At 36.3% G+C, this 25678-nt stretch overlaps 1 protein-coding gene across 2 annotated transcripts in view; it reads right to left on the bottom strand.

Annotated features, from left to right (window-relative positions):
• mmd (disintegrin and metalloproteinase domain-containing protein mind-meld) overlaps positions 1-25678 on the bottom strand; it is a 101706-nt gene that overhangs the window by 14270 nt on the left and 61758 nt on the right. Inside the window, exons 2-16 of one of the 2 annotated variants that reach the window (XM_089866936.1) lie at positions 12211-12258; positions 11108-11253; positions 7716-7795; positions 4675-4744; positions 4466-4548; positions 3387-3450; positions 2632-2692; positions 2497-2558; positions 2035-2094; positions 1891-1962; positions 1656-1822; positions 821-1008; positions 704-755; positions 200-308; positions 54-125 (exon numbers count right to left, since the gene is read on the bottom strand). In XM_089866936.1, coding sequence (XP_089723062.1) covers positions 54-125; positions 200-308; positions 704-755; positions 821-1008; positions 1656-1822; positions 1891-1962; positions 2035-2094; positions 2497-2558; positions 2632-2692; positions 3387-3450; positions 4466-4548; positions 4675-4744; positions 7716-7795; positions 11108-11253; positions 12211-12258 — 1334 coding nt within the window. Of the gene's footprint in view, positions 1-53; positions 126-199; positions 309-703; positions 756-820; positions 1009-1655; positions 1823-1890; positions 1963-2034; positions 2095-2496; positions 2559-2631; positions 2693-3386; positions 3451-4465; positions 4549-4674; positions 4745-7715; positions 7796-11095; positions 11254-12210; positions 12259-25678 lie in introns of both variants that reach the window. The other variant, XM_089866935.1, reaches the window with a different exon arrangement.

A 25678-nucleotide genomic window follows, 5' to 3' on the forward strand; every position in this document is an offset into this window, starting at 1 on the left:
CTCGATTAATATACTTAATTTCTTTTGAACGCGAATGATCAAATATATCTTACATCCATTGAGCCACAGTCACATTCTTCACCTTCTTCCACTACGCCATTACCACAATCTCGAAAGTCTTCAAGCTAAACAAACGATATAACGATGTAATATTGTCCCCCCAACTAAAAGCTGGAATTGGAAAAACCATCGGACTAACTTGGTTAGGCTTATTAAAGAGGCAAATTCCGTGACCTATTCTTAGGGCATTGATGAATATCTGAAGACTGCATGATGAAAAGTGATAGGGCTGTATCTTATTTTGACCTCTATTATGGGAAAAGATGACCGAAATTACTTGACATTTTCAAAACAGCCTAAAATACAATCAAGAAGTGATATCTAGTTTATAAGGGAAAAGGTCTAAATTCGCCACATTTCCAGCTTTATCTCCAGTCCAAACGTAGGTCCGGAGTTAATCCCCGCCTCTAAATTACAACCAGCATCTCATTGGTTCATGAAAACTCACGTCAGCGCGACGCCAATGACGAAAATTACGTATTTTCCTACTGAGGAGAGGTGAAATAGCCCGGCCTCCTTTGACGTCCCCCCTTGTATTTTGAAAGGGGGACTGGGACTATGGCGCGCGAATACCTAGGCATCTCATATCTTCCCCCTAGTAAACTAGATATCGCTTCTTGATACAATCTTAGCATTGACTTACAATATAGTCTGAGCCATGATACATCCCCACCAATCTTGACAGTCGCAATCGGCTGATAAATTTATCAATTAGAAGAAAAGGAAAATATCGGGTATAGGGAAAGAAAGAGTTACATACTACTACCGGTGTTAGCTTCTAAACTATCGTGTCCCATCCCCATATTGTGACCAAGCATGTGGGCCATGGTCACTGCAACCAAGTGAGGCTCGTAGATGTTCGTATCCTCACTAACCCCAACAGCTTTTGCTGTGCAGATGCTGTCTGGAACTGCCATTCCCACTTCGCTACCACGGAATTGGCGGCCGCTGAATTAGAAAATGCAATTGCAAGTTTCTGTATATTGCTTAACCAACAATCCAATAACAGAGTTTGACGATCACCATGAAAAAACAAACTGAAAGCTCGATAATCATGGTCTGTCATGGTGAAAGAAAAGAAACGCTTGATGATCAACATAAAAGAAACTCTTGATGATCAACATAAAAGAAACTCTTGATGATCAACATAAAATAAACTCTTGATGATCAACAGAAAATAAACTCTTGATGATCAACATAAAATAAACTCTTGATGATCAACATAAAATAAACTCTTGATGATCAACAGAAAAGAAACTCTTGATGATCAACAGAAAAAAAAGAAATAAATCAAAGAAATAACCAAGGCATGCGAGAATGTGCGAGTACTCGGACTCATAACCCGTTTTCCTAGACACTTCAAACTAAAATTAAAGCTTAATATTTTACTTTTAATACGAAATTGTTGGCGATGGACAAGATATTTCATGTTGTCATAAAATTTTAAAATATTGACAGGTAATGTAAAAAACAGTATTAACGGTTCAGGTAACCAACAAAATCCTAACCATTAATTATCAAGCTAATAGATATTTAAATACGACACAACTTAAAGATTGACAACTTGATGTAAAACAATGTAACGAATTGCTCACGTTAATAAATGAGTAGCGTCTTTGGAAACTTTGTACAATTTTCGCGAGGCGTACTCCAGGAAGTTTAAGACTGTTTGCCGCACGTCGTTGTTTACTTCCATTTGGTCCCCATGTGCCCAGGTTTCAACATAGACTACCGATACACGCGTGTTGACAGTACGGAAATACTACAAAATGATAGAAAATATTTAAGATTACATATAACGTATAAATTAATTTTCGTAAATACTCCTACCATATCAACACAGTTAACAATTTGGATGGCATCATTGACCACTTCTGTTCGACTCGCGTTACGATTGTCAAACTATAAAAGGTCAACGTCATGACTTAAGCAAGTACTTTAAGTAAGCCTAAAGTATTTTATTCAAAGTTTTACCATGGCTTGGTCCAAAATGAGAGCAAGCTCCACATACTTATCCACCTCTCTCACATCTCTCTATTTAATCAAAAGCAGAAAAGTAAACAGTTTTAAAACAATAGCAAATTCAGTTTGGCTACTATAGCATGATTACATAGATTTCTTCTACTTGGAATCTTTAACCCATACTAATATCTGATTGAAGGTAAAACTTAGTTCAACCTCTCGCTCCTCCTTCCTCACGTTTCATTGGCAATTCACCCTAGGTTTACTCGTTCAAACAACGGAAAGGTAACTAGCTAAAATTCGGGTTCGACGCGGATATGTCAATGTCACTTGGCTTCTAAGTTCAAGTACATTAGGCGTGACGTCAGAGGTGACGGTCTCTACATTCCCTCCCCTTTGGTTCAAGCAGAACAAAGTTAAAAATTCCGAGTAGATGAAATCTATGTATTCCCGACTATAGTAATAGTACTGTACCTTAACTCTAGTTGGCCTTATCCTAAATTGTTTAAAACCCCATTCGTGCATTCCCGTGTTTCCTAAAATTAATTCAATGCTTAAACATTTTGCGATGTTAAATAAAGATTTAAAATTATTTAAGTAGACTCGCACCACAAGAATGCTTATCCTTCTTCTCCGAAAAGTACCGATAGATGACATGGGGATGCCTCTTCTACATTGTTTAAATATATATACATGTTAGCGAACTAGGTAGCTAAATCAAATTTATACAGAATGTTCCAAAATGGGTGGTAGGACCGAAGAACAGTGGGTTCTATGGTATATTTTGAGTCAAAAAGGTTAATTGACATATTGCCACCTATTTACAAATTTTGGCTTGAGCCTCAGATTTGAGTGTTTTACTTAAAATTAGGTAAGAAACTGAAAGGCAATGCTAATTTAATCTGAGGTCATATCCTTAAAATACTCTAACCATTACTCGTAAACGGTGGAAGTTTCAACATTTTCCACTCAAAATCGTACATAGAACCAGGGGATAGATGTAATTTTAGCAGCAGGAATAGAGAACGGTTTATATTTACTTCAGTCCGACTCATAGCCCAGTATAGAGCCCCTCCCTACAACACGTAACGAAAATTTGAAATTATCTTATTCGCTCACTCAAACTACGTTTTGATGACGTTGCTGTCGGGGACGACGAAAAATACGTAATTCCTTTTTACCTCTGTCGCTATGACCCGTCTCTTCTTTCATACCCCCCTGTCCCGAGGAAGGGGGTCCAGGACTCAAACGCGCGCCCAGATTACTGTTCTCCATTCCTGGTTCTAGAATTACATCTATCCCTGATAGAACCCACTGTACTTTGGTTCAACCACCCTTTCAATAACAATTAAAATTGTACCCACCGAGAGGTCTCCTCCATAAAATGGATGGATGACGAATGTTTCATTTCTTACATGAATTATCCCGCTATATTCATTAAATATACAACACCATCACCATAAATTTAGCTTCAGTTGACATAAGTTAAAATGTGTGGAACTTTCAATTTATCATGCAAATTAAGTTTCTAAAAGTGCTTATTTGCTTATTGTTTTTATACTATATTTTAAAATAATCCTTTAAGAGTATTATCGTTCATAATTACTGTGTAAGTGGGATATAACGGTATTCAAAGTTATTGTTTAAAATGGTAAATAATGATAAATACAAAGTATATAATTTATTGTATCATAAGTTGATAAGATATGTTCCATAAGTTTGTCACTGGTTACAGAGAGCTTGTCATGAAGTAACGTAGGTGAAACGTCATAGATTCTCGTAAAGTGACGCTTGGTGACTTAATAGGAAGATGGACTGCAAAACCGCGTGTATAGTCAACCCTCGCGTCATTCTCGAACTAGCTCTTTGTAAGTCTCAAGCAATACGAAGTAAGGTAGTGTCATACTTAAGGAACATATCTTAAAAACTTATGGTGCTATACCATTGCTATTAGGAATCTTGTAAAAACCATGAAATGTAAGGTTTTCATAATATTTTTTTTTACCAAGTATAGGTCGTGTCATACTTATGGAACATATCTTATAAACTTATGAGATTATAAATAGAACATAAAAGTTTCAAACCATGCAAAGATATAATTAACGACTTTTTTAATGAATTCCTTGATATTGTATAATTTTTCTATTCTTATTTAATACCGTTCTTTATATTTACTTTTATATACAATTTCCAAAACATAAAGTGTATGAAAATTCTACGCAAATATGCGTAGATATAAATTACCATTATTTCGCTGAAAAACCCCGACGCAATTTGGTTGTGAATCAAATAATTTATATAAATGGTAGGTCTACCCGGGGGGGGGGGGGTTAAAATATTATTGAAGAAAAAAAAAATACCATCAAATTCCATACTTATATTTTAAATTCTACACTACCATTTACCAATTACCCACAAAGGTATTTGAAAAATTCGAGCTCACCTTACACCACTACAAGTTCGGAAGGCAGCAACTGCTCCGGGATAGTCTTTAATTGTCCCATGATAGTAGCAATGTTCTATTTCCTATACATAAAAGAGAAAAACCGGTCAAAATAAAAATAGAGACAACTATTATGAAATTTTAAAGTTCAAGTAACTGATATAAAAAATACATGAAATGAAGATAGAAAAATAAATCAATGTATTAACCTGAGTAGAAATTTGTTGGGCACCTTCAGGAAGGAAGTGTTTTTGAAACAGGTTTGGGGCAAGTAAATGCCTGTGAAAATAACAAGATACAAAGATTTAAGTTACAAAGTATCATATTTTTAACCAATAAAATTTATCAAATTTGATGTTTTTATTAATAAAAAATTATAAACGTTAAGCGGCTTCGATTATTTCAAAAATTCTGATTGAAAATATGAAAGATGATAGTACAGCCCAATTAGAGGTTCAAAATGAGGCCCATAAATATGAAGGGCTCGCTTATGTTCTTAATCGTCAGAAAACAAATATTTATAAATTTCGATTTACTATGGAATCTTAGAGGGTATACCCACATATGGTGGCTCTTTGTTTACATATGCAAATACAATCAGAAAATGCACCAGGCGTTGCCCGTCATCGCATTGAGACATTTCCACTCCATGCTTAAAGGGAATGTGAATTTACTATTTCATATCATATTTTCCCACGAAAGTGGTATTATGTTACTTTCAAAATATCAAGTTTTTAATATAATTGAACCAAAGTTTTTTTTTTAAATCCATTGAAAAAACACGAAAACTCAGTTTCGATATATCAATAATTTTGTCTTGTCGAGCTTGTTCGCCTGTTTCATGACATCACTATGACGTCAGGAAAAAAAGCGCGGGAATCATATACGCGTCTCGAGCTTCTCGCCAGTCTAAACTCTGGGTCTGATGGCAGAGAGAGTGAAACCACCTCAAGTGAAAAAATATATCTGTGACGTCAAACTACTGGGAACGTTTCAGCCTTTCATAAAAAGTGGATTTCAACTCATTTTATGTGGAGCATTTTTAAATGGATTTTGCCAAATAACCAGAAATCGGAGAATTAAAAGCTTGATATTTTTGAATTCACAGAAATTAATTCTATCTTTTGTTATATAATTCAGAGGTTTTTCAAACGAAGCTTCTCATTCTTTTAAGCATCCTTGATTTTTAAGCTTTATGGCATACTATTTAAATGGTTGCTGATTAGCGATCGGCTGTTTTGTTGGGATTAAACTAACTCTAAATACGTGTTAATCAAAAAGTGCGATTTTTATGAAACTCTAATTGAAGTAAAATATTTTAGAAGTTCTCATGATATAGCATGCACAGTTTTAAACTTTTAAAAATTTTAAATTATACAGCGTTTAGGTTACCCAGACACTATTTGCAAATCAAACCTAAAATGAAAGGTCTCCCTGAGTCCCTGGGGCTATTTTCTAACAAGGGGCATTCATCTCTATGGCCCTCATCTTTAGAAATATTGATGAAAGAGATAGAACACGCATTCTATTTCAAGTTCAGATTACGTTACAGTTATAATAAAGGCCTCCATATCTTATAACCCTGCAGAAACAGCCTTTAGCTGTGTTACCGTTGAATACTTGGGTTTTGGTTTTAACAGAGCCCTATAATACCCTCTATAAGTAAGGGTCTGCCGCAGAGGTCAATAGATAGGAGGTCGAATGAGAAGTACTATGCTAGCATAGAGGATGTATAGTTGAGGAGTAAACACTTTAGCCTTTCTCGCCAAATTTATATTATTCACTTCCGGTTTTTTCCCATTGGGCGATTACTTTCTGTACAAAAAATAATAATTTGTTAAAAAAAATGTCGTATGCTTCACTGTATATCCTCTATGGAGGCAGAGTGCGAGGGGTTTCTCAGTTTCCTATCCTCAGGGGCGATGGGGTTTCCTATACGTGACAGGACATAGTGCAATCTCTATTGGGCAACTCGGCCGTGAACCGTGCTGCCGCTGGCGTCATAGCCTACGAAGGGGTTAAGAGTTGCCATTGTACTTATATTCACACAAAGATATTCGAGAAGATAAATTCTCGGAACTATGGATAGCTGGAGTGTTTTATCATTGGACAAAAAATATTCCTTGAATACTGTGACTGAGGGGGTGAGACTGCTTTGTTGTAACACGAGACGATTCATAGCGCCTACGTATAAAAGCTGGGAAAACTTCCAGTACATGACCCGCCAACGAAGAGAAAACGCGCCCTTTGCTCAACATGTGTCGACCTGTCTGGCTCATTCGTCCTACCTGCCTATATTATTCATTGTTCTCGCGATTACAAAATTGAAGAAATTGCTGCGCCATCTTCGATTAAAGGTTCTTCCTGTACTGTGAGTTCCCTCATTGATACAGTTGTGTTAGGGATAGATGGGGTCATATTGGGCGGTCGTTATTGCTTCTAGCTAATCCCTTACCGCCCTTCAACGCTTTTATAAAGAAAAGTAGTTCTAGTAGTAGAGGAGTAGACAGTTGTATTCAGTTCTAGTTAAATATTTTGGAGTTACTTCCGGCACTCGGTTTATTGGTAGACACATGGTTACCTTTGTTTAAATATCACTCTCCGCCTCCATAGTGGATATGCAGTAAAGCGGACAACCAATTATGATTTCTTGAACAGAAAGTAATCACCCAATGTGAAAAAACCGGAAATGAATAGTAAAAATTTGGCGAGATATTCCCTTATGTATTGGTATAAAGGCTAAAGTATCTACTCCTCTCCTGTATATCCTCTACGGTTCTAACAAATATCCTTTAAACCCATACTGTATGTCAAGGCTATGGTTGTAATAATGTATTTTGAAACCATTACAAGTGTCAAATGATTCTCTCAAATATTTATCTAAAGACCACACCTCGTTTTAAGTTATTTCTTAATAGTTAAAGGGCTCCACCAGAGACTCTCGAACCTCTACGCGTACACACACTAACGGCGGACTTGCTTTTACTTCTTGTAAAGCTATCGCGCCCACAACCATACGGTGGAGCACATTTTCCATCAAATAGAGCTCTATTTGGCATGTGTTAATTTTGTAGCGTTATCTGCATTGGGATCTATAAGCCGAGTCGTAAACTTACGGTCACGTGGTGTTGCCCAATCACAACTCCAAGAAATAGTAACACTACTACTTAAAAATATAGTTCTTGACACGCCCCTTCAAAACGCATTGTATATCCCTTTAACAGAAGGAAAAAAGTTTATAAGCACTTACGTGTTGAGCTCAAGCTCCAATCGGAACTTGTACGTGAAAGCTTTGATGAGCAATGAAGTTTGATGAAAATGCTTCCCTGTCTAAAATTAATCAAGAAAAGGTACAAGGTTACTGATGTGTGCGCTTAATAATTCCACTATAAATAAGAATTTAATTAACTAGGTCATTAGACTCAATTAACAAAAGATACACTTAGTTAAAGTGAGATTGTTATAATGAGTCATATGTGGTTTTATCAGCAGCAGCAGCTTGGTACCCTCTTCGTTTAGGAAAAGCTATCCTATATGTAACCAAGAATTTATATCAGTATCTCAGAGAGAAGGTATAAGATGCCTTTGTATTCGCGCGCCATAGTCCCAGTCCCCCTTTCAAAAAAAGGGGGGACGTAAAAGGAGGCGCCGGGCTATTTCACCTCTCCTCAGTCGGAAAATATGACTAATTTTCGTCACTCGCGTCGTCGCGCTGACGTGAGTTTTCAAGAACCAATGAAATGCATGGTTGTAATTTAGAGACGGGGATTGACGCCGGACCTACGTTTGGACTGGAGATAAAGCTGGAAATCTGGCGAATTTATACCTTCGGCCAAATGGTAGTATAGGGACCCCACGGATTTTTAAAAGTTTGTACTCATTTCTGATAGTAAATGGGATGAGGAACACGATGCCGTTAAAATTTTCCACCGCAAATGATTTTTTTTTTTTTAAAAAAAAGGTAGCACATATTACTTATGGTTGTTTTTATACTTGATATTTGGGGCGCATACACTTGTTTAGATTATGTTTGGGATATTTTAGGTTCAGGTTAGGTTAGGTTAGGGTTCAAGCTAGGTTCAGGTTCAGTTCCTATAGGATTTGTCCTTTTCCAAAATATTGCAATTTTCAAATAGTATATTGTCATATTTTGAAAGAAAAAAAAAACTTTAAAATCATTTGCGGTGGAAAATTTTAACGGCATCGTGTTCCTCACCTCATTTACTATCAGAAATGAGTACAAACTTTTAAAAATCCGTGGGGTCCCTATACTACTATTTTACCATACCTTCTCTCTGAGATACTAGATATAACTTCTTGATGTAACTAATTCACTCAATAAAAAAATCAGTATTTTTAAAGCAGTTGAGTTTTTTAAATATTTTCCTACATTTGTGGTGAGTTATTCATTTATTTTTGCCGTTCTTTTTTAAAAAAAAAATAATTTTAAAATTTTTTTGCAAGTGTTTTTATAATTTTTATAATTGTAGATTCTGTGGTAATCTATTTACAATATAAACTATACAGGGTGTTTCTGATAAGTCTGTAAATAAAATAAAGAGCGTGTTCTTGGGGTCAAACAGAGTAGTGAATGTCAAAGAACATGGGGTCTACACCAATTAGATACGAAGACATGGGAGCCTTACAAACATTGGCCCATAAAACAACGAAATGGTCACGCATGTGGAGAAATTAGCTTTACTCTACCAGCAAAAGCACCCTTTTCTCCATTTAATAGTACACTTTTTCTAGATAAAGGGTCAATAAAGTTCTTACAGGGATAGATGTAGTTTTAGAAGCAGGAATGGAGAACGGTTAGTATTTACTTCAGTCCGACCCCTAGCCAACACGTAACGAAAAGTTTAAATTCTCTTATTGGGTCAGTTTTAAACTACGTTTTGATGACGTTGCTGACGGGGACGGCGAAAAATATGTAGTTTTTTACCTTTGTCGCTATGACCCACCTCCTCTTTCATACACCCCCCCCCCCGTCCCGGGGAAGGGGTCCGGAGCTTTGACGCGCGCCAAATATAACGGTATCGTTCCTTTCAACCGAATTCCCAATGGACCGAAATCCCATTCGACCGAATATCCCGCAATGATTTTAGATTTCCAGCCCAATGGCTATATTCCCGATGGACCGAAATCCCAATCGTCCGAATATGCCCCTAAAAAATACATGAATATAACTTGAAACACTGTAGCCGTCAGCGATTCGGTGGTGTAGTGGATACGATGTTGGACTGCGAAGCGATAGGTTGTTGGTTTGAATCTCCGAAAGGTATGTTAACAATATTAAAACTAAATGTTTCGTGATACTAATTAAAACGCTCACTTTCATTCCTTTCAAGGCAAGAGATATATAGAATTAATAAACAAATTGTGCTTAAATGATGTACAGTCTCAATGGTAGTTCCATCAATGTCTTTAAATTTTAAATTAAAATTTTAATATTTTGGTTTCGGGTGGGTTAGGTTAGGTCAGGTTAGGTTAGGTTAGGTTAGGTTAGGTTAGCTTAGGTTAGTTTAGGTTTGGTTTGATTTGGTTCCAATAATTCGTTGACACCTTTTCCAAAATATGCTCCTTTTAATTAGCTACCACCTTTTCCAAAATATTCTCCTATTAATTAGCTGCCACCTTTTCCAAAACCTTCTCCTATTAATTAGCTGCAACCTTTTCCAAAACATTCTCCTATTAATTAGCTGCAACCTTTTCCAAAATATTCTCCTTTTAATTAGCTACCACCTTTTCTAAAATATTCTCCTATTAATTAGCTGCCACCTTTTCCAAAAGATTTTCCTATTAATTAGCTGCCACCTTTTCCAAAATATTCTGCTATTAATTAGCTGCCACCTTTTCCAAAATATTCTCCAATTAATTATCTGACATCTTTTCCAAAATATTTCTATTATTGCTAATAAATTGTTCGTGGTAAGAGGCGGGCTTTTAATACTCATAAAAATAATCTTTTTACCTCCAAACAAGGTTGGGTGAGGTTAGGTTAGGTTAGGTTAGGTTACGTTTGGTTAGGTTAGGTTAGGTTAGGCTAGGGTAGGTGAGGTTCGCCGTAATTAAAACGTAGTTAAAATGAGTGCAGTAATACATTTTCAACTCACATTTATTTTAACAATAATAAGTTGTGAAATTAAAAATATATTTAATGCAAAACCACACAGTATGTCTTCTTCCAGTTCAATAGAATTTCGGTCCAATGGGACTATAATAAAATCGCATCTTTGGCTACGTTCGGTCGAATGGGACCCCAAAAAAAGCCCCTTCTGTCGAATGGGAATGCGGTTCAATGGGACCAAAGCAATATAACCTGTTCTCCATTCCTGCTTCTAAAATTACATCTATCCGTGGTTCTTACTCCAAGTGCGTGACTATTTCATTGTTTTATTGGCCAATCAATGTTTGGGAGCCCATAATATCGGTGCCGTAACTAAATGTTTTAGACCCCATGTTCTTTGGCCTTTCCACTCAGTTTGACCCAAAAACATCCTTTAATGCATATTTGGAGAGGATAATATTATAAATTTTAAAACTAATACTTTTAGCTACGATATAAATTAGAAACTAAGTTGAAAGAGAGAGATTGGGAAAGTGACAACACCAGAACGGGGTACATACATGTCCACTTACTTTGTTGGCACTAGCATCGCGGGTGGAAATGCCCAGTTTCTGGTGGTAGCGAACTTGAACGGGATAGATGACCTCGAAGAAGCGACTGGGGATATTGGCTATAAGGCGCTCGTTTTCCGGGTACATGCGTTTGAGACGTTCAGCCTCTGCAAAACGTACAAAACATCAATTTAAACAATGAAAAATAAAATAATAACCAAATTAAAGGCCAGCAGCCAAATCAACCCTACAGACGATGATGTTAGTGAAAGATAAATGTTAGTTAGTCAATAAAGCTAAATTTTTAAGGAAAATGTTAGACTTAAAGGAATACTTAAACACTAAACCAGTAATTATCCTGAGCGTTAAAGCCCATTCACGTTCACGTTGCTGAAGTCGTTTAGTTTGGCTCGCTTAATTAGACTGTTTACACGTCACGTGTCCACAACTACGTAAAAGATTCGCTGGTTTAGTTTGAAAAATTTTATATTTTGTCGGGCAGTGTCGACTGTCGAGATGGCACAACCTCGTTAGCGCCTTTTCTTTAGCCATAGCTCACTCCATCATGAACAACCGACGCATGATGGAGTGAGCTATGCTTTAGCAGGCGATATATGAAAGGTTTTGGGAATCTTGGCGGTATTTGCCATTTTGGATTTGGCTATTTTAGCATTCAAAGGTCTTGATTCAAAAATCACCATATACGCTACTCGTTTTAAATCATCTACTCCTATGCCTGAACTGGAAAATGAACGTACCAATGCGACTGAAACGAACTTAACGAGGCTGAAAGATCATTTTAAAGACTTTGGTGTGGTGTGGTATAGACCAATAGAGTTATCTCAGAAGCCTTAGTGTGACGTCACCCATGCTATTTGCCCATAGAAACAAAGAGGTACCAAACATGGCCACCCACTGCCAAAGCGTAGAAGGCACTGACGTCACAAATGAGATAGCTCTATTCGGCAGGACTATAAAGAGAGGGCGAAAAAACCGCGATTTACGACCAGACACCAAGGGGTTTGCCTACTACCTTTTCCAGCGTCGAAATGCTCTACAACGGCCAGAATGAAATACAAGTTTCCGCGTTTAAGTATCCTTTAAGAAAGATGTTTTATACTTACCAACAGGTCGAATGTCATCGTTAAAATCGTCCCGAACTGTATCAGCTTCTGAGCAGCAATTGAGTAAGAAAGTAAGACAAACCAAAGCCGGTGTTAGTAAATACATCTTCGAGAAGATTTTAGAGAGAGACCACGTGACACTGTTTTGGACTTTTTTTATACACAGTCTATGACATACGGATACGAGCTGAACCGACCAGAAGATAGATTTGCAATTAAACGCAAGATTCAAAAAGGATAAAGGAATAAAGAACGAGAAACAAAGAGACACCAAAAGACTCACAATTAGAAAGAATATCTAGTTTGTCAATCTAAAACTACGGGGTTTTTAAAAATCAGGCAACTAACTAAAACTACAATAGTTTTGCGAGAAAGGGTACTTTGAACATTAATAGCGGATCAACAATTGTTCATTTATTTAGAGAAACTTAGATTAAAAAACTTATTTCTGAAATCAAGTTTCAAACTTTCTAACACAGTTGTCGAAATTTTAGAATTTATGGAGATTGTTACCATATTTTCAAGGAATATTTTTGCTTGCTACCAAAAGTTCAAAGCAAAAGCACTGACTTGAAACCCATTTTTAGATTTTAGTAACTTTTAATGTTTTTTTTTTTCTTTTTTGACATTATTTTATCAATATTAGTCGTTGGAAATGTTTGACAATTTCTCTCTGAATTTAAGAAGGGTGATGACGTCATATATAAAATGAAAACGACCTGATTATATACAAATATTTATTTTAAATAAATACGTGCATAGTGTTAATTTTGGAAATGCTAAAAGTTAGTTCTAGATGGAGCCTGGATCCCTTAATCTTCTGTATTTAGAAACCTATGGCTTCATCTAGAATTTTCTCTTGGCGTTTCTATCATTAACATTAATGGCCAGTTTGCACACGTTTCGCTGTACGCAATACATAAAATAGTCAATTTATACATTTCGTTATGAGCTAGGTGTGTCACCAATTCAGAAGTGTATTCTATGCACTAAAATGAGTTAATGACGTTAATAACCCTAGTAACTAAACATAGCAAAATTGGACGATAAATGCCAAAAAAATGCCAATGAAAAATCATGAAATTTCCTCAAAAGAGAATGTTGTTATCATTATTGTTGACAAACGGTACAAAATAAACAACTATTATGAAAACCTTACATTTCATGTTTTTTGCAAGATTCCTGCATTAGCAACGGTATAGTACCATAAATTTATAAGATATGTTCCATAAGTATCTATACTTCGTATTGCATGAGACTTACTGAGAACTAGTTCGAGAACGACGCGAGAATTGACTACACTCCGTTTTGTAGTCCATCTTCCTATTTAGTCTATACTAAGCCTTTGACAGCGTCTCACCAGACGTCGCTTTACGAGAATCTGTGACGTTTCATCTACGTCACATGACAAGCTCTCAGTAACCAGTGACAAAATTTTGAAACATATCTTATGCACTTTTCGGTTTATGACTTATTCTCAATATTCTGAGCCTAAATTTGTAACACATTTCTGCGTACCCCTCTGGACGAAAAATAACTAAGTTTTTCTAAGCCAGTGTTTTTCTGTTAAAACAAATGGTAATTCCTCTTATGCAAATGTTCCGCCATTGAACAAGGCGAATAATTATAGATATAGTTACATGTTCGTTAAGTACCCTTTCTTTATTTAAACGCATGCTATAGATTTAAAATTTAATCTAAAAGACAAAGCCATAAGTAAACGATGTCGTCGAGCTGAGCCCAATTTCCCATTCAAAGGAATTTCTCTCCGTTCCCCTTTTGGGACGACAAATCACCTTCTTCAAATCGATCGGAGTATCGAAATCTCATTTGCAAATACATTTTCTAAAGAACAGATGCGCGAGAAGCGAATCCAGGTTAATCGGCTCGAAGGTGGGATAAGGGGGGGGGGAAGTACGCCATCCGTTTAACTAATGAAAGTTAATTAAAACCACGTATGAAGCGGATAAATCGGATTCTATAATACGGCTTTCCCATTTAGTTAAGAAACTAGGCCTTACTCCAGTTTTTTAGCTTTATAGGTAAAATAGAACTTATTGATCTCAAGAAGGAGTTTTCGAAATCTTAAGGAAGTGTTATGTATGTATGTTTGTTTCTTTTGCACAGTCAGAATTCTTTACCGCGCATAGTCTTTAGATATTTGCGCTTAGTAGTGCGCAGTTCAGTGAACTTAGAATTAGGCTAAGTAGTTCACTGAACTAAGAATTAGGCTTAGTAATTGACCTTAGAATTAGGCTTAGTAGTTGACCTTAAAATTAGGCTTAGTAGTTGACCTTAGAATTAGGCTCAGTAGTTGACCTTAAAATTAGGCTTAGTAGTTCACTAAACTTAGAATTGGACTCCGTAGTGCGCTGAACGTAGCATTAGACATAGTAGTTCAGTGAACTTATAATTACGCTTAGTGTTCTAAGACTGAATAGTTTGAGAATATTCTCACAAACGTGGAGCCTTTCATTATAGTAATTACTCTATCTTTAAAAGCGCACCTTGTCCGCCCCTTTTCTATCACCTCGACGGATAGAATGTCATATAAACCGGGCTTGATCTGAGCTAGTTAAAAACTAGGCTGGAAAATGCGATCGCGCGGGAAAAAGAGGCGCGACCCCGCGTAGGAACGCTTCATCTCTTCTTACTTTTTTTTTTTTTGAGCCAAAATCCGCTCACGTTCATTTTTCTTATCGGGCGGGAAATTTTTAATAGGAACTCATTTTCGGTAGCGATGAAATTTTCTACTCTCCTAAGCCGCTACAGTAATAAGCTCCCAACCTCCTTTACCCCGCTGCCATTTTTTATGGCCGAGTTGAAAAAGAGAAGAGGCTACATTCGTTGAACTTTTAAGACATTAATCTTCGAAATCAATATTATATTAGATGAAGGCTAGTAAGTAGTAACTGTACTTGGACGAGAAAAATAAATGAAGGCTACTGTATAGTAGGACCGTTCGTTCTTAAAGGAAGTATGGGCTTATCCATTTTATGGGAGCTGCAGAACACAATATATGAGCTTATCCCTTTTGTGGGAGCTGCAGAATACAATATATGAGCTTATCCATTTTATGGGAGATGCAGAATACAATATATGAGCTCATCCCTTTTGTGGGAACTGCAGAATACAATATATGAGCTTATCCCTTTTGTGGGAGCTGCAGAATACAATATATGAGCTTATCCATTTTATGGGAGATGCAGAATACAATATATGAGCTCATCCCTTTTGTGGGAACTGCAGAATACAATATATGAGCTTATCCATTTTATGGGAGCTGAAGAATACAATATATGAGCTTATCCATTTTATAGGAGCTGCAGAATACAATATGTGAGCTTATCCCTTTTGTGGGAGCTGCAGAATACAATATATGGGCTAATCCATTTTATGGGAGCTGCAGAATGCAATATATGAGCTTATCCTTTTTGTGGGAGTTGATGAATACAGCATATTATATTATCCCTATAATGGGAGCTGCAGAATACAATATATGAGCTTATCCCTTTTGTGGGAGCTGCAGAATACAATATATGAGCTTATCCCTTTTGTGGGAGCTGCAGAATACAATATATGGGCTTATCCAATTTGTGGGAGCTGCAGAATACAATATATGAGCTTATCCCTTTTGTGGGAGCTGCAGAATACAATATATGGGCTAATCCATTTTATGGGAGCTGCAGAATACAATAAATGAGCTTATCCTTTTTGTGGGAGTTGATGAATACAGCATATTATATTATCCCTATAATGGGAGCTGCAGAATACAATATATGAACTTATCCCTTTTGTGGGTGCTGCAGAATACAATATATGAGCTTATCCCTTTTGTGGGAGCTGCAGAATAAAATATATGGGCTTATCCAATTTGTGGGAGCTGCAGAATACAATATATGAGCTTATCCCTTTTGTGGGAGCTGTAGAATACAACATGATATTATCTCTTTGTTGGAGTTGCAGAATGCAACATAATATATTATCCCTATCATGGGAGCTAAATAATGAAATATACCATATACACCCTTTTGTGGGAGCTGAATAATGCAATATATGATATTATCTCTGTTGTGGGAGTTGCAGAATACATCATATTATATTATCCCTATAATGGGAGCTGCATAATGCAAAATATGATATAATACCTTTTGTGGGAGCAGCGGAATATATAATAAATGACATAATACTTTTTGTGGGCGCTGCAGAATACAACGTATGATTTTATTGAATATGGAGAAAATGAATATATGCCACATAGAAACGTTTTTATCAGTAGTAGTAGTGTTTAAGGAAAGATCTCATCTAGGGGCAAAGCAGCTTATGTATTTCCAATACGCGCCTGTAGAAATGTTTCACCTGCTGAGCTTTAGATATCCAACAGGGGTTTTTATTGTTAAACGGATTATTCTTATGGTCCTAAAATATTTCATACTGAAACGTCACTTGCTTCACTCGTAGTAAACTTATTTGATTATATCCTTTTTTATTATTGCAGACAGAAAATTCCAATTTGAAATATTCTTTATTTTATTTGCTATTTTGAATAAAATCTAAACTCTTCTTGAACAGTCTTTATTTCATAGGCACGAGAGATACACTACGAATTTAGTTGCTAATAATATCAAGCCATTCCCTTGGTGAGTTCATATTTTAAACAACAATAACATATGCGAGGTGCTGATAACAAGCAAGTAAATTTGATAAATAGTTCGTGGCAATGCCGCTAGGTCACCACTATCGCTTATCAAACTCCGTAATAATTTACCTTATGCGGACTTTTATCGAGAAATAAATTATTGCTGCCAGCATACTTTTATCTATAAAACGCTTAAAACGGAATTCAGCGGAGATTATAAAAAAAACCTTTAGGCCGGGAAAATGGTAAAGCGAGGTACGACCTCATTTAACAATTTAAGCCTAAAACTTACCATCTTTCTACAGAAAAAAACCTCTGGCAACTCAACCAATAAATAGGAAACAGACGGGAGCAAAAAAATCCAAAAAAAATTCTCGCCTAACGTTAAAATACATGCCAGCGGCACCTCCTAACCTTACCCCATCGGGAAAAAATCTTTTTACCATAAAAATTCAATCTCCGTCAAACTTTGAAAAACGGGGCAAGGGACGAGATGTTGGCTGAAGCGTGCAATATTTTTAAAAGGCGATTAAACATTTTGTTTCACGATGTTTCAGACCCATTCTTTCCAACACAAACAATTAGAGACAAAACTGTTTCTAGCCAGCCCGCACGCTCCAGGCCTAACCCTAAAACCTTAATAGTAACACGTAGGCTCGTTCCCAAAGACAAAATAGAGTCATAAGGGCATACAGTTTATTTTTGCAAAGTCCATCACAAATCGTGTCGAAAATTTTACCATATGAGCCACCATTTTCAAATTAAGACTGGAGTACACGAAATGCACCAACAGTTAATTTAAACAATTAATTTATAAGGTGGAAAATCCATTGAAAGCAAACTGACACTCCCTTATAACAAAATTATCTTTGAATTTCTTAATATTGAAAAATCGCTGGATAAAACTTCATGATCAATCAGTAAATATTGAAATTGTGCATGGAATTTTTTAAATCACTACACCCGACAAAGGCCACATATTACAATAATTATCATAAAGTATTTGATAAAGAACTTCAAAGTATGCTTGAAACTTGAAGGAGAGAGGGATGGAGTGGAAATCCCCATACCTATAACGTTGCCTCTGTACCCCTACCTACGGCACCAAAGTCCTCCCAGCATCCACAGCGTTTAGATAGGGTCGTACAGTACGGAATCGCAAAGAACGCCCCCTGTCTCTTAAAAATAGAAGCTAGTTCTCATACAAATACAATGGCCCTACGCGGCAGCATTTAACAATCGCCTATCGAAGGGTATCTGCGTGCGCGAGGTACACTGGGAGAGTTTCGGTGTGGCTGGTAGCCCATCATCATTTGCACTCCTTACTTGAAATCAATAGAGATCACTCCGACAGCAAATTAAATGCAAACTATTTCCATGTAATCAGACGAAGGAAAGACATGGGGGTAAAACTTTGCATTCCATCTTGCTTATGGCGCATGCGTTGTGGGCTTTTTGGACAATGAGACTATGAGAGTGAGAAGAAACGGCAATGGATCAACCTCGCTGTAAGCCTTCCCCCTTTTTACATCGCAATGGTCTATTTGCACCGATATATATTTTTGTAGCAAGTTTCGTCAAATGGGATTTTCCCACTTTTTACAAAGTAACAGCACTATCTCAATTTTTCCACGCTCTGATTGCTTGGATCAACATGGATTTTTTGATAAGTTCTATTTCACTGCTCAATGAATGAACTCGTTCCTTGCTTGACGAATAGCTATTCCATTGGGAGTCCGGGTCGCTCTGAATGCAGCTCCAAAAACTTTGATTTCCAATAGTATTTGTCGAGCATATTGAAAGGTCAAAGAGCACAAATATAATACACCAAACTAAACAGAGCTAACACACTGCGTTTTCTTTCCACTTCGTATTCATCAAACCAATCACCGAGGCAGAAAATTTGGTCTACTCTGTAAAATTCAAGTAAAATTGAAAAAAAAAAAAATGTCGGCGAGCATCTGAAAAGCCTAAATTTTCGCAGTGGAAATGAATGAAAGGTTTTTCAATGCCCATTCTAGATGATGATTTCATTCAATTAGTTGACACAACAGTGACGTTTGAACCCGTCAGTAAGCACAACATATCAAGATTTGACGGCTTCCACAGCTATAACAAACAGGGGGCTTGACTGGAGTGTTCTCGCTTTGAAAGTTTTCCTCTAAGCTTCCGGTGCACGCGCGCATCTTTCTCTGCCCTCTTATTGGTTTTAATTATAGTAAGTTGAAAATATAACAAATAAATAATGAGGCTGGGAAGGCGGAAGGGCATTTATTACCAAGAAAAAAGAGGTTTTTCTATGGAAAATTGGGCGTAAATTGGAATTATCCATGAACAGAGGGAAATGATACACTCAAAATTTACTTACGAAAATAAAACCTTTTCATTTTTAATTGTTATTCAATGAAAACACGGATTTCAGTACTTTTTTGACATGGCCAGGAAGAATATGAACATTTCCATCTGTAAATCGCCCAAAAAACAATATCGACTCGAAACAGCCCAAAGAACATTTTTGACTCGAAATCGCCCAATGAACATTTTCGACTGGAACATTTTCAACTGTATATCGCCCAATGAACAATATCGACTCTATATCGCCCAATGAACAATATCGACTCGAAACAGCCCAAAGAGCATTTTTGACTCGAAATCGCCCGAAGAATATTTTCGACTGGAACATTTTCAACTGTAAATCGCCCAATGAACATTTTCGACTTTTGACTCGAAATCGCCCAATGAACATTTTCGACTGGAACATTTTCAACTGTAAATCGCCCAATGAACATTTTCGACTCGAAAGCGCCCTAACAACATCCCCCTCAATTTCTGTCAGACCTTTCATAGTTCATTAAATCTACCAATTGTATTTTCTTAGAATTGAGGGAACCAAAGTCCATTTTCAACGTGTTTTATTCCAATCAAATGAAACCTGTGGAGGGGCTTTACTCCAATGAAATGTTATTTGTCTACAGTACGTTAAAACCAACATCCCCTTTTCCCCTGTTCAAATAAAAGATATAAAAAAGTTTTCGCAGTAGCGTTCCACTAGGCCTAGCTCCCCGTTAGAAAAACATTGGTTGGAAGAGAAAGTTTCATAAAGGTGGAAGGAAAGACGGAGGAGAGGAATAACAGCTGATGTTTAATCGATAAAAAGGGGGTTTAAGCCTCATTAAAAATCTTCTCGTTTTAGTCTACCACTTCCCCACCAGGTTATCATTAAGGGATGTCCGCGGGGTTCATTTCACACAGAGAATACAATAAGAGCGGAACGTATAGACCTATTTCAAAGCGAAAGTGTTGTATTTGTTCATACATTCAAATTATACAGTAGATTTGAACTTCTGACTTTTCGCTAACTGAAATGGGGAAAATTGTTAAGATAATGCTTAACACGGGCAGGCACTCGGGTCATCTGCAAAATTTGACATATTTTGAAAAGAGACTTAGCAGTGGTACATCGTGCTGAAGTCTGCCCCTTGGGGTCTTTTGTGAGAGCGCAAATTTTAGGTCAATACTAAAACTGAAAATTAGTTTATGACTAAATTTCGATTTTGGTCGCGAAGATATTGAATAATTATTATCAAATGAGAAAATACATGTGTGAAAATGATTTTTGTTGTTTAAATTCCATAAAAACTCACTTAAAAGTAATTAATTTATTTAATTTAAACAACGTCACCAGAAGGCGACACAGTTATGACGCCATCAGCCTGGGCACATGTGTGCCTATTATATTTTCCCATTTTGAAATGACGAATTTCAATCAAGTTTTCAAGTATTTAAAACTATACAAACATAATAATAGTAATTGAAATAAAACTCAATTCCCTTTCAAGTAGCGATGCAAGACATCTAGCAACATGAATTCATGACGTCACATGTTGTGGGTTTTTATCACCTAAGCCTAATTTCGACTTAATTTTCTTCCTAGTTCGGATTCGCGATCTTCATAACTGATAATGTTTAAAATGTCAGCAGATGAGCATAAAAAGTGTGACTTATAGTAGTAATTTCATCCTTGATTGAAGTAAGTTTGATAATGGAGTGGCATAGTTGGGGTCATCCGTGCATGCTGTTTAAAAATCCCAGCATGCTTTTCAAGATTGGGCATATCATTGAGTGCAGCCACCTCTCGGCGAAAAATATTCACTAGTTTAGTGTAAATACTAGTTCTTGTTACAATAACCAGGTGGCGTCCAAAAGGTTATGCCCAACCTAAACGCGGGGTATCATGGGTACATTTTACGACCACGCATGTGGAAGGGCCCTCTAGTGTACGCTACCCCGGTACAAACTTCCCTCGTCCAAGATAACATATTCCATTTAATTCCCCAGTAAATATGGGTTAAAAGTACAACAGACTCAACGTTAATAAGGAGGCAGGATTAAATGAGAAAATTACATCTTTATCTGCGGGTTTATAGACCTTATCTTGGTGACAGGCAAAAATTTACGCTCCCTCTTTTAGGATAAACGATGGGAAGTTTCAGTTGCATAATTAAATAGCCAAAAAGAGAGATGGAGGGAAAGAAATTAGCCAATCTGTTCCCACCAATCCCGCAGCCATGTTTTACCGCCGCTCTTTTTTTCGGTAGATGGTTCTTTTACGAACTACGAAATAATTAATGGAAAAGGTGAGATAGCTCGAGAGAACTTTGCTGCTCGAGAGCGAACCTGCCATCCTTTCGCGAAATTAACGATAATAAACCTAGAAGCGGGGAAAAAAAGAGGGTTTAGTGTTATTCCCTACTTATTTAGTTAGAAGTTAACAAATTTTTCTAGTAAAAAACAAGACGGCCCAAGGGCTCGTAATAGTAGCCATATCGTACGAGTGAACAGCCCCTCTATACCCTACCCTAATGAGTGGATAACCCCTCTACACCTTACCCTAATGAGTGAATAGCGCTATCTTTTTCAATGCTTAAATGATTTACCGTGCATAAAATCAGAGTGAATAGCCCCTCGATTCCCTACTCTAAACAGTGATTAAATTATAACCGTATAAATTTACTTATGCTGTAATTCTAATATTCCGACGAATCGAAGAACAGATAGTTTTTAGTGATAATCCCCTCGATGAGTTTACAACATAGACTTATGCCGATGCACACTTATCGCATCTTATAAATTTCTAACAAGGACTTATGCCCAGAAACTTTTGAAAGAGAAAGTTTAGTTATAGTGATTACGCATTTTAGTGATTATCCCCTCGAATTACCTTTAGCAATGCTAAAATGATCAAACGCATAACGCTCATTTAACACTATGTTAGCTCTATCTAAACCCACATTTGAATTAACCGCCAAAACGTTCCAGTCAAACATAACATAGATGACGATAGCTAGCTACCGAACGAGAACGAAACACATGAGGAGCGCGGTAGGAAACGGGGAAAATCGTTATCTATTTAATTAGCACATACATAAAAAGAAAATAAATATAAAACCCCAAACATACAAATTCATAAGTATCCGACCCCACAGATAAAAATTCAAAAGTTTCCGACCCCACAGATTAAGAGGTACCCCACCCCACATCACCCCGACATTTTAGAGATAAGAATAAATAATAAAAAACTCGAGGTTTCTATCAAGTCTCTATGGTTCATTGGTAGAATGGCTGTCTACTACGCCAGCGACCCGGGTTCGATTCCCGGGTCTGACCTGAAAAAATTTTAATTAAAATTAAATCTCTAACCGAGCCCAGTAACCCCTATGGGTGGGTTTTGGTAATATAAAGTTCCTTTTAAACTAAAATCTGACGATAACGAAAGCGAAAACTCCGGCCACGACTACTACTAGTACTACTACTACTACTACTATTACTACTACGGCTCGGGTCAAACTAAGAGCCTATCGTATACTACGATATGGCTAAAAAGAAAAGGTAGAAAAGGCTTAGCAATTTTGCAATGTCATAAAGATGGAGCTAGTTTCGAAGTACGATTCTAGTATGGGCGAATTAGAATGGTTGAATAACGACTGAGAAATAAGGATTTCTTTAAAACTGGGCATCTGGCCAATAGATCCCAAGCACTTTAATTAAATAAACTGGACATTGGCCACTTAAAATTGTTAATCTTGGAGCATGATTAATTAATTAGGTGGCCACAAGGCCAGTAGACTCCCAAGCATTTAAATTTTTAAACTGGTCCAGTTAATATTTAAAGTGGACGTTTGTCCAGGGTTACCATCTTATTTCTCAGCCTGGTTGAGTACCGTGGTTTGGTACCATAGAATTCTGATACAGATCTAGACGTTTGTATTTACTTATTTATGTAAAAGAACTAACGACTCATAGCGAATTCCAATGGAGTCTCAAAGGAAGAGGTCAGGTAACGTAACATTATACCTAAAAATAACGGCATTTTTCTAAATAATAAAGGAAAAAATATATAAAAAATTATCTCTTATTACAAAATAATTAGCATTTAATTAGTCTTAAAAACGAGTACTACCATGAGGACGCCACTAAACCAATGATGGTGCAGTAGTTTTTAACACTAATTATTTTGTAATAAGAGATCTTTTATTTTTCAAAATATTTTTCCTTTTATATTTAGAAAAAGGTAGTTCTTTTAAGGTATAATGTTATGTTACCTGAACTTACCCTTTAACGATTCTAACCTTTCAAAAACATATACTCTAGATGTTGACTAAACTGAATAATTAGGCCAATTTTTATTACCCATACTAAATTTGCTCCATAAATTCCAAAAATGAGTGAGTGATCATTTGTCAAAATATTTTTTTTTTACTAGCCTGGAATTTCAACGAACTCTCCTTTACAGCTATAATAAAAAAAAAAGAATTTCATCATTCTTTATACCTATAAGTTTTAATATATCTAAACGTATTTAAATAGTTAAACCAGAGTATACTGTATACATATAAAGGGTGTTTCGGAAATGTCTGTCAAAAATTAAGGGGGATGTTTTTTGGGCGATTTTGAGTCGAAAATGTTCTATGACATTTTGTCGTCCGGGCCACCGGTTTCGAGTTATAATTGGAGTGTTTTACGGATAACCCTTTAATTACACTAGCATTGTCTTTGAGTTTCTCATTTTAAATATAAGGGGCCATCCGTACAACACTCAAATCATAACTTGAAAACGGGGGTTAAATCGGACGGCAAAATGTTTAAAATGTCATAGAACATTTTCGACTCAATCGTCCATAGAACATCCCCTTAATTTTTAATAGACATTTCAGAAACATCCTGTACATATATTATTTTTATAAAAAAAAGGAACTTTCTAGAGTTCGTACAACATTGTAAACGACCAAATTGCACGAAATTTCGCGGAACGATCTCTAAGAGCGCGGGTAAGTGAACCATAGAGAAGAAAAAAATCTGTTCCACAGGAGAAAAAAAAACCTTGTAAAAAAGTACAGATTGGATCATTTTTGCCTGGAACCTCCCATTTTTGGTCCCTTTTTTTCTCCTCCCGCAAAAGAGTAATAGCAGTTCCTCCCTCTGAATGTATTAGAAGTATACAAGATAATAATAGAGTTGCCGCTACGTGACTTTATTAAGGAAGGATTCTAGTTCTTAATTTTCTCCCGTTCCGAAACTATATACAAAAGTTATTACCATTCTATTATTTGTAGATAGTCGACGTAAAAGGATTTGGAACGTATTCTAAGACAGTAATTTCGTTAAAGAAAGGAACATAGCATTATACCTTTTTGTAATTGTAAGAGAAAAAATATAAAAGAAATTAATGATATCTTATTACAGAATTATTAGCATTTAATTAGTCTTAAAAACGAGGACTACTGCACCATCCGTCATTGCTTTAGTGGCGTCTATATTAACCGAACCTCTTACTCCTACCATGTCCTAAGGGATTGGTTGAATTCTCACAGGCTGAGAGAGTAAGGAGTAAGTGGTTCGATTTAGCAGACGCCACTAAACCAACGGCGGGCGGCGAAGCAGTCCTCGTTTTTAAGACTAATTAAATGATAATTATTTTGTAATAAGAGATCATTTATTTATTTTCCTTTTATATTTACAAAAAGGCGTTATAATGTTATGTTACTTGAACTTATTCTTTAAAAGGAAAGGTCGCAAAGGAAAATCAAGTTATTTTTATCGATTCTTCAACTAATTATAAGAAACAGTGAAACATCCAAGAAATATCTCCGAAAGATTTTAAAATTTAAATTAGGTTGATATTTCAGGGATAGTTTTAAATTAGCACCTTCGACCAATCGTATAACGCCCTGCCTTTTTTAGTCCTAAGTAAAATCAACCCATTCATATGACATTTTGATGGACCTAAATTTCGCTACAATGTTCTATGTTTTGTGAAGTAATTATTTTAATATTTCCGGTTTTAATAATCTTTAGCGACACCTTCAAGACAACGACGCCTTATAACGTGGCGCTATTGCTATAGTTACGCTGCATGCTCTTTGCAGCAAATGGCAGTCGCGAGGTACAGATTTTACGTAAAGTAAAATGGTGGATTGCATGCCATTTTGTTGGTGGTTTCCGAAGTATTTTGGATTTTCAAAATAAAAAAAATAATTAACTAATTAGACTCAATTTTACACTTTAAACTATCAAACTATTATGGTAATCAAAATTAAACGCTACTATCCCTATAAAATAAAATGTCAGCTGTAAACCAAAATTCCCTCTAAGAACTGTGCATGCGTGATGTTTTTCCAGTGACATTTTCAGTTTACTGTCAGATTTTTAATTATTCTTCGAGATAATTAATTCAGTCACCACATATGGTTATTTTAGCAAAAGAACAGAAAACAGTTTTAATAAGTAAACAAATTCTAATAAATTTTAAAGTTACAGCATCTGGCGTTG

This window comes from Phalangium opilio, unplaced genomic scaffold, assembly GCF_054372755.1.
Source record: "Phalangium opilio isolate 3A_F unplaced genomic scaffold, DU_Popi_V2 ptg000017l_1, whole genome shotgun sequence".
NCBI lineage: Eukaryota > Metazoa > Arthropoda > Arachnida > Opiliones > Phalangiidae > Phalangium > Phalangium opilio.